Here is a 9,484-nt window from a genome sequence, read left to right on the forward strand (position 1 = left end):
TAATTACTAAATTAGTTATTAATATATTTGTATATATTAATATATATTATTTTTTATATATTTTTAATGTATAATTTATATTTTAATATATATTTTATACATTTAAAAATTTGTTGAGAATATATATATGTACTTTGCTTTTATTTAAGTTTTAATCAAGAAGAATAATGTTAATATGTTTTGCAGAGTAAGTAAAGAATTCAGTAAAAATTAATAAAACATTAGGTGGATTATTATTGCATTGTAGCCAGTCGTGTCAAATAAAATTTGACATTTTTATCATGTAAAATAGCATGAAACTAATCCGATATGATGTATACTTGCATTGAAAGCAAATTAAAGTAAAAAAAATAATATAATAATGAATTGAGGTTGAATTACAGGATGGGTTCTACCTTGTTGCAAATTTGTTCTGCTCTCTTCGCTTTTGTCTTACCGTAAAAAAAAATGTAAATTGAATACATTTCATTCGATTTATACTTACAAAACCAAGTAAATCAAACTTACTTGTGTCGATTTATTATGAAAGTTTCATCTCTCTGGCTAAATCGAATTTGATTATTTCGATTTAGTGTAACCAATTTGAATTTAAAACATTTATGTAATTTTGATTTTCAAACAATTTATTGAAGTGAATTACCCTAGTTTATTGGAATAATCTTTAAAGTTATGTCACTTTTTAATTTTATTACGGAGAAGGTAATGATGTAGGATAGCAACATAGAGAAGCAACTGTAAACACAAGCGTGTAGTATTAGAAAGCTACAAATCGGATCGTACGAGTACTCTCAGATAAATCGAACGGTCTAATTTTCGTTTTATTTAAAAAAAAAAACTTTTTTGTACAATACGGACGGTCCGATTTGCTTCTTCCAAAATTCAAAATTTTTCCCTTGCAAATTGGACCATCCAATTTGACCATAATATTTTTTTTTAAAACAACTTTCATGGTCTGTTTTGTTAAAGCACAAATTAAAAAAAACTGCCCCACATCTTAAATTTAACATCACTATACCCCATAACACATGGGCATATTCCAATTATGCACAGTACATTATATATATATATATATATATATATATATATATATATATATATAATGTACTGTGCATAGTTGGAATATGCCCATGTGTGTCATGTTAACTTGGAGCCAATGACTGAAATGAGTGTGGCTGCATGTAGTAGTGTCTCTGAAAATTGAAATCGCTCCATCTTGTACCACCTTTAAGTAGTTTATGACTATGAATTGGATACATTCTTCTTAAGTAAGACAACTTAGGGATAAAAATGGAATAATATTTTTATGTATGAACTTCATGTGTGATTTACATTACTAACAGAAACTAAGATATGCAATTGTTTTGAAAGATTAGTACCAAACATCATCACAAACTGCTTTGATTGAATAAAATAATGGTTTTTAGAATTCAATTAAAGGACTTGGAGCCACCAAAGAACTCTCCTTGTTTCAATTTATATACAACATGGCATCCTCCTTGATAAGACCAAAGGTACTTAAATATCTCATTGAAGTAATTAAAATTGAGCCCTATATCTTCTGCATCTATATTAGATAAAGTAATTAAAATAGGTATCTAACAAAAATGAAAAATTAAATCAAAAAATTAAAAAATCATCATTCTGAGTGGGTCTATGACTCAACTTGTCAGACCACACTTTCTTGTTACTATTATTCTCCTCATTTCCACCATTCTTTTCCTCCACTTTCTCATTTTTCTCTCTTCTATCATCATTTCCCTCAGGAAAAAACACTCCATGAACAAAAATCTCCACTTCCTGTTTGCTAAGCCCCACTGCGTCTTCAACCTCATTACAAGGAATATAAGGTGGTCTCGCTATTTGCAACACCGTGTCCCACTTAACTCCCTTAAAGAAATCATGACTCTTGATCTCGCCAACTGTGATCCGACGATCAGGATCCTTTTCTAACAACCTACCAATCAAATCTCGTAACGCAGTCTTCTCCCCCGTCAGCTCAGGCTCCTTCGTTAATATCCCAAGAAACGTTTCTTTTCTATTCTCGCCCTTAAACGGCGTCGTTCCGTATAACATTTCATACAAAACGACACCGAGTGACCACCAATCAACACCGAAACCATGACCCTGCCCTGCGACAACCTCAGGTGCCACGTACTCTTCCGTTCCAACGAACGAGTTCGATTTCTCCACTGAGTCTGACTCACCCCGACGAGTTGACTCAGGTTGCGGCTCTACTGAGTCCAACTCGCACGGCAAGATGCCAGAGTTACAGTTTATGTTAAGCCACGACAACCGCCGCTTCCTTGCGGGTTTCTTCGCCGACGAGTTAGGACTCGACGATTTGTGACTCGTTGATTGAGGAGATTTTGGCTTCAGCTTCTTGGAGAGATCAAAATCTACGAGCATTATGTGACCGTTTTCTTGGATCATAACATTTTCTGGCTTTAGGTCTCTATACACTATTCCCAAACCATGCAAGTACTCCAAAGCTAGGACTAATTCCACCGCGTAAAACCTTTAATAAAAGAGAGAAGAAGAAGAAAACAAAAGAAAAAGTACAAATCAGAATATGTTTTATGAATGTATGGTTGTTAAATTAAAGAAAGCAGTGTAAAACTTAGACCACTTTCTTTAGACTTGCGACGCAAAAAAAAATAGGAATTTTGAATTGTTTTTACTTTTCCAAACTTGCTCGGCAAGCAAGCAGCGAAGGGAGACATTAAAAAAGGTGGCTATTGGGGCACAACTTCTAGAATCACAACACCGGTCTATTGCTTTCAATTTGTTGCAAATAAAATAATGGAAATTTTGACTTGTTTGACTAATTCCCTATATTCATTAATAAATCATATTAAATTACAATTTATGGCAATTACATGTGAGATGAAATAAAATCTATTTATTTATTTATTTATTGATATAGAGAGAAAATTCACTTGGTAGTTAAGTAACAGAATAACTAGAAATACGCGTCCACCAACCCAACAAAAGAAAAACCCGAATTTTCAAATAAAAGAAACGAAAAATAACTTGCACTTGTGTAATTTAAGTTTAATAATCATTCATACACTTTAATATAAAAATATTTTACACTGCTCGTTTAATTGAATCATTTTTATGATATTAAAAAACTTTTTTTTTTTTTGAAAATCTTATGATAACTTCTTATTGGCGTAAAATACGGAACTTCTTATTTAATTAGTTTATACTTTATACAAATTAAATCCTTTAATTTTCACAAAATATCTAGAATGAAGCAATAACAATAATAATACAAAGATAGAAGTCATTCCGATACTTTTATAAAATTTAATATTATACAAGAACTATATATGTTGCTTACTTAAAAATTAGCCATTTATGTATCTCAATAATTAAACTCCTAATTGAATGGACATAATCAAATAAAAATAACTAAAACAATACTTATAAGATTTAAACTATTAATAATATATGTATTTTGTATCCGATATAAGAGAGGTTAAGGAAACTTTTCTTAACTAAAGAGATTAAAAGAAATTAAGAGATAGAAAACGATATAGTATTTAAAAATAAGTTTTAAAATATAAATAATTGCATTCAGTTTAACTTGAAAAAATAAAAAGCTAACAATAGCAAAGCTAAGGTACCTGATGGTGTCATCGGCGAACATTTTCTCAGTTTGTTTCTTCCTGAGAGAATGGAGGTTGCCACCGTGGCAGAAATCCATGGCGAAGGCAACGATTCCATCGGTTTCCAAAACCCCTCGCAACCGCGGCAAAAGCGGGTGATCAAAACGACGTAGCACTTCAAGTTCGAATGAAACCCTCTTATACTCTCCGTAAGCCTCTTCCTTCTTCTGAATCAGAGCCTTCGATATAGCCTTCAGAGCCAAACACTCGCTGCATGACCGGTCACCGGCTCTCGCTAGGAACACCACTCCCTTCGCCCCGCGCCCCACGGCGCTTATTACTTTCAGATTCTCGAAATCAAGTGACGGTAAGATGCCGTCGCCGTGGTCGATCATGATGTAATCACCGGGAACCGGAAGATGACCGAATGATTCTTGAAGCAGAGTTTTTTTATTATTATTTCAGCTGGTTTTTGCTGTGCGTTTGAGTGTAAGAGAGAGATGAGAGAGAGAGAGAGAGAGAGAGAGCGGGGATTTTATTTTGGTGGCTGAGGTTATTTCCATTCTTGTTGGGCAAGAATTTGATGCTTATATAGGTTTGAACTTTGGAAGGGGCACGGAGTTAACGTGAACTTAACGTGCTGAAAATTGACATGTGTGGGTGTGACGGTGACGTGGTAACATTTTTAATAACTGTAGCGTGTTTATGTTGGTGTAAGACTGTAAGGTATATGAACAGACAGAACAGTTGGGAACGTGAGCACAAGACAGCAAATTGTGGGGTTTGAAATTGAAATACGCGTGGGATTCTAGAAACCGTGACGAATAGGGAATGTTCCGTTTGTTGAGGAATAAGGTGAACGGAACGTTCAAATTGTAGTTTTGCTAAGCAGAGATTTAGATATTAGGCAAACTATTTGATGGCACTGTTTACAACTGTTCCATTTGATAGAGCTGCCAAAAACAATTACAGAATTATCCCAATTTATTTTGTTATATTTGTTAATAAATAATAATCTTTTTGAAAATCAACTTTAAATTCCAAACACAAATAAGTCATCGTACTCTTGTAGCTACGCTCTTGGTGTTATAAGAGATAGCATTTAACTATTCACATCAGTACACCATTGACGATTAAGAAATGAAAGATTTTTCAAGGACTAACGAGAGTCGAACTTTTGAAAATATAGAGAAGGAAAAGTTTAGGGCCAACAATTTTGTTAAATTCTGGCAAGCATGTAATCTTAAACGAAAAGTAAGTCATTGAATGAAATCTCACACTAATTTCACACCATTAAACTATTATTGATGACTATTTGATGGCTGCAAATCACAAAAATTGATGGCCCTATTTAATTGGTCATTTCAAAAAATAACTGATCTTATCAATTTTAATTATCAAATTGGATACCACCTGTATTTAATAATATTAAAAATTTAAATTCTTTTTATTTTGATAAAAATGTGTTATTCTTATATTCACAATTAATATTTATCATCAAAACTCGAATTAAAATAAAATTTTGANNNAATAATTGAGTGTGATTGAATCATTGTATAAAGTATTTTATACCACCATAAAATTAAACTTGATATTTGCATAATAATTTAACCAAACCGTTTACTATCTCAAAATTCTTTGCAAACGTTGATACCCTAAATCAAGATGATTTAGTTTTTCGATTTTGAAAAAAAATAAAAAATAAAATTCTAGTATTAAAACAAGTTAAGAGTAACTTTAAGTTAATAGAATAAATAAATAAAATAATCTCATTTCACATTCACAAAATATTAATTAAGTAATAATGATGATAAAATAGAAAAAACAATAAATTAAATATAAGTAAAACCTTATAACTTTGATAATATAATAATAATTGTTCATACCCTGACCCAACACTAAGGCCCAGGATCCAAGAAAAAAGGCCCAACCCAAAAGAGTTGAGCCTTTCATTACACCGACCAGATACCTCAAAAGTCGGCTATTTTCATGACTTGCTCCAAAGAAGTCGGTACGAGGATTAGCTGGCAGATAAACCCTCCCTCAAGAGGATAACTGTCCCTAGAATCTCTCTAACCACTTCCAGGAGCCATATCTTAACCTCCCTAAGATAAAGGGACGGTTATTCCCCTTGAAAGGCGGAACTACTTCAACGGTGGTTATGGGTTTATCCCTATAAATACACTGACACTTCTCAGGTATCTTAGAAGCCCAATACTCTCTAGACCTGTTTTGCTCCCTTTGCTGACTTTGGCATCGGAGTGTCTTTGCAGGTACCACCCCCCTCATTTCTCACGAACAAGTCGGACGGAGGCCCCCAAGGCGTCAACCCACTTGCAAGTCTCCTCTTTCATACGTTTGGGCCAACCAATACCATCTAGCCCATTAATCTCCGGTTACCCATCGTAACATTGGCGCCATTGCCGGGGACCCGAGAGATCAACCAGTGATAGCGGACAGATCCCCTGAGGAGGGTCATGTAGAAACAGATTCCGAACAAGAGAATCTGGATACCAGAAATAACGACGCGAACCTAACCCTCCGCCAGGAAACCAACGATCAACACAGAGAGGGTACCTCCGGAGTCAAAATCCCGAAGGTGAATTCCTCTGAAGGCCGTGAATCGGAGAAGGACGGACAGTCTCACGCAACTGAACTTATGGGATTAGTCCATGTCCACCAAAGTCGCTTGGAACAACTAGAACAGGAACGGGAGCGACAAAGGGAGATAGAAAAGCACTTAAGAGAGGAGATGGATCGACGAAAAGAGTTAGAGAAAAAACTCTTAAAGTTAGAATCCTCCCTCAAAGGTCGGAACTCCCGTGACGATAGAGAAGAGTCGCCCCTAGGAGGGGAGGATCCTTTTAGTGAGGACATAATAAGGGCAAAGGTTCCAAGAAACTTTAAAAGCCCTGATATGGACCTCTATGATGGAACCACAGATCTAAAGCATCACTTGAGCAACTTTAAAAGTCGGATGTATCTGGCTGATACTTCTGACGCAACGCACTGCAAAGCTTTTCCGACCACCTTGTCGAAAGCAGCGATGAAGTGGTTCGACAGCCTCCCCCCGAGGTCGGTAACCAGTTTTGAAGACCTCTCAAGGAAATTCTTGATGAGGTTCTCCATCCAAAAAGACAAAATAAAACATGCACCAAGCCTCCTGGGAATAAAGCAGGAGGTCGGAGAATCCTTACGAGTCTACATGGAAAGGTTCAATAAAGCATGTCTAGAAATCCAAGACCTGCCCACTGAGGCAGTCATAATGGGGTTAGTCAATGGGCTTAGAGAAGGTCCCTTCTCACAGTCCATATCTAAAAGACACCCCACCTCCCTAAGTGATGTACAGGAAAGAGCTGAAAAGTACATCAACATGGAGGAAAATGCTAGACTGAGAGAGTCGAGTTGGCGACCTGGGCATCTCCCCTCAACAAAAGAGAGGGAGAGGGAACCCAAGAAGAAGGAAGAACTCGGCCTCGATAGACCAAGGAAATATCACTCTTATACTCCTCTAAAGATTTCTATAGTGGATGTATACAGAGAGATCTGCAATACTGAAAGGCTGCCGCCTCCCAGACCCATCAAAAATAAAAAAGGGGGGAGTCGCAGCGACTACTGTGAGTACCATAAAATATATGGTCACTCGACAAATGACTGTTACGACCTTAAAAATGTGATAGAAAAGCTGGCTAGAGAAGGCCGGCTTGACAGATATCTCATAGAAAGGTCGGACGGTCATGGGAAGAGAAAGCGAGACGATATGGATAAAAGAGACCCACCACTGCAGACTCCGGAGAGACATATACATATGATCTCAGGAGGATTTGCGGGAGGGGGACTCACCAAATACTCTCGCAAAAGACATCTCAAGCGAGTTTATCAGGTCGGAGGAGAACCATCCGACCTTCCCACCATTTCATTCACAAGAGAAGATGGGCAAGGAATAATTCCTGGGCACAATGACCCAGTAGTAGTTACTATGATCCTAGCCAATGCCCATCTCCACAGAACCCTAGTAGATCAAGGGAGCTCAGCGGACATCCTTTTCAAGCCCGCTTTCGACAAACTAGGGTTGGATGAGAAAGAATTAAGAGCCTACCCCGACACCCTATACGGACTAGGCGACACACCAATAAGACCACTAGGATTTCTACCCCTACACACTATCTTTGGAAAAGGGGAAAAATCCAAAACTCTGAGCATAGACTTCATAGTCATCGATGTAGGGTCAGCATATAATACCTTGATCGGCAGAGCTACCCTAAATCGACTCGGAGCGGTGGTGTCAACTCCCCACCTTTGCATGAAATTCCCGACCCCAGCGGGAATAGCAACGGTGAGGGGAGATCAGAAGCTGGCAAGAAAATGCTATAACGAAAGCCTGAACCTGAGGGGAAAAGGCAAAGAAGTCCACTCCATAGAGCTCGACGGTGCAAGGGCCCCGAGAAGAGCTGCGACCACAGCCGGGAGGAAAAATTGAGGAAATACAGGTCGGCAAAGAGGAAGGAAAAAATACCAACATAGGAGCAAACCTAGGGGAAACCCTAAAGCAAGGTTGACTAAGCTCCTAAGAGACAATTCCGATCTCTTTGCCTGGAAAGCCTCCGACATGCCCGGTATAGCCCCTGAGCTCATGTCCCACAAGCTCTCGGTATACCCAGGGTCCCGACCTGTGCAACAGAGAAGGCGTAAGTTTGGCCCAGAACGAGCTCTAGTAGTGGAAGAGCAAGTGCAGGCACTCCTAGAAGCCGGCTTCATCAGAGAAGTTAAATATCCAACATGGCTAGCCAATGTAGTGCTAGTCAAAAAGCAAAATGGCAAATGGAGAATGTGTGTCGACTACACCGACCTAAATAAGGCATGTTCTAAGGACCCCTATCCACTCCCAAGCATTGACACCCTTGTAGACTCTAGCTCGGGGTATCAATACTTGTCATTCATGGATGCCTACTCGGGATATAACCAAATCCCGATGCATGAGCCAGACCAGGAGAAGACATCATTCATCACGCCCAGAGCTACCTTCTGCTATGTGGTCATGCCCTTTGGATTGAAAAATGCAGGGGCCACATATCAGAGGCTGATGAATAAGGTGTTCGTTCCCCACCTGGGGAGCCTAATGGAAGTTTATGTAGACGACATGCTGGTAAAAACCGAGAAAGAGGCCGACCTCTTAGTAGACCTCTCGCAGGTATTTGACACCATAAGGTCACACGGGATGAGACTAAATCCTGTAAAGTGTACCTTTGCGGTGGAAGCTGAAAAATTTCTAGAGTTTATGCTGACACAAAGAGGGATCGAAGCGAATCCCGATAAGTGTAGAGCTATCCTAGAAATGAAAAGCCCGACTTGCTTAAGAGAGGTCCAGCAGCTAAACGGCCGACTTGCAGCCCTCTCCAGATTCTTGGCGGGATCAGCACTAAAATCCCTTCCACTGTTCTCCTTATTGAGAAAGGGATTTCAGTTCGAGTGGACCCCTGAATGCGAAGAGGCATTCCAGGAATTCAAAAGATTCTTGAGTCAACCTCCGATTTTGACCCAACCTATAGCTGGGGAAGACCTTGTCCTATACTTATCTGTAGCAGACAAGGCTGTCGTATCAGCCCTGATAAGAGAAGATTAGGTCGGTCAGCACCCAATGTATTTCATCAGCAAAGTTCTACAAGGCCCTGAACTAAGGTACCACAAACTAGAGAAGTTTGCCTACTCCTTAGTAGTAGCCTCACGAAGACTACGACCTTACTTTCAAGCTCACACAATAAGAGTCCGTACGAACCAACCCATGAAGCAAATCCTCCAAAAGACGGATGTTGCAGGGAGAATGGTTCAATGGGCAATAGAGCTCTCCGAGTTCGACTTGAGGTATGAAACTC

General features: G+C 38.5%; 1 protein-coding gene across 1 annotated transcript; it reads right to left on the minus strand.

Moving 5' to 3' along the window:
* Window positions 1,386–4,182, minus strand: LOC107619480 (serine/threonine-protein kinase OXI1). The gene is made up of 2 exons (XM_016321779.2): window positions 3,630–4,182; window positions 1,386–2,515 (listed from the first exon to the last, which is right to left on the minus strand). The coding sequence occupies exons 1-2, from the start codon at window positions 4,004–4,006 to the stop codon at window positions 1,618–1,620; spliced, it is 1,275 nt and encodes a 424-aa protein (XP_016177265.1). The 5' UTR covers window positions 4,007–4,182; the 3' UTR covers window positions 1,386–1,617.

Source organism: Arachis ipaensis, chromosome B09 (genome assembly GCF_000816755.2).
Source record: "Arachis ipaensis cultivar K30076 chromosome B09, Araip1.1, whole genome shotgun sequence".
Lineage (NCBI taxonomy): Eukaryota > Viridiplantae > Streptophyta > Magnoliopsida > Fabales > Fabaceae > Arachis > Arachis ipaensis.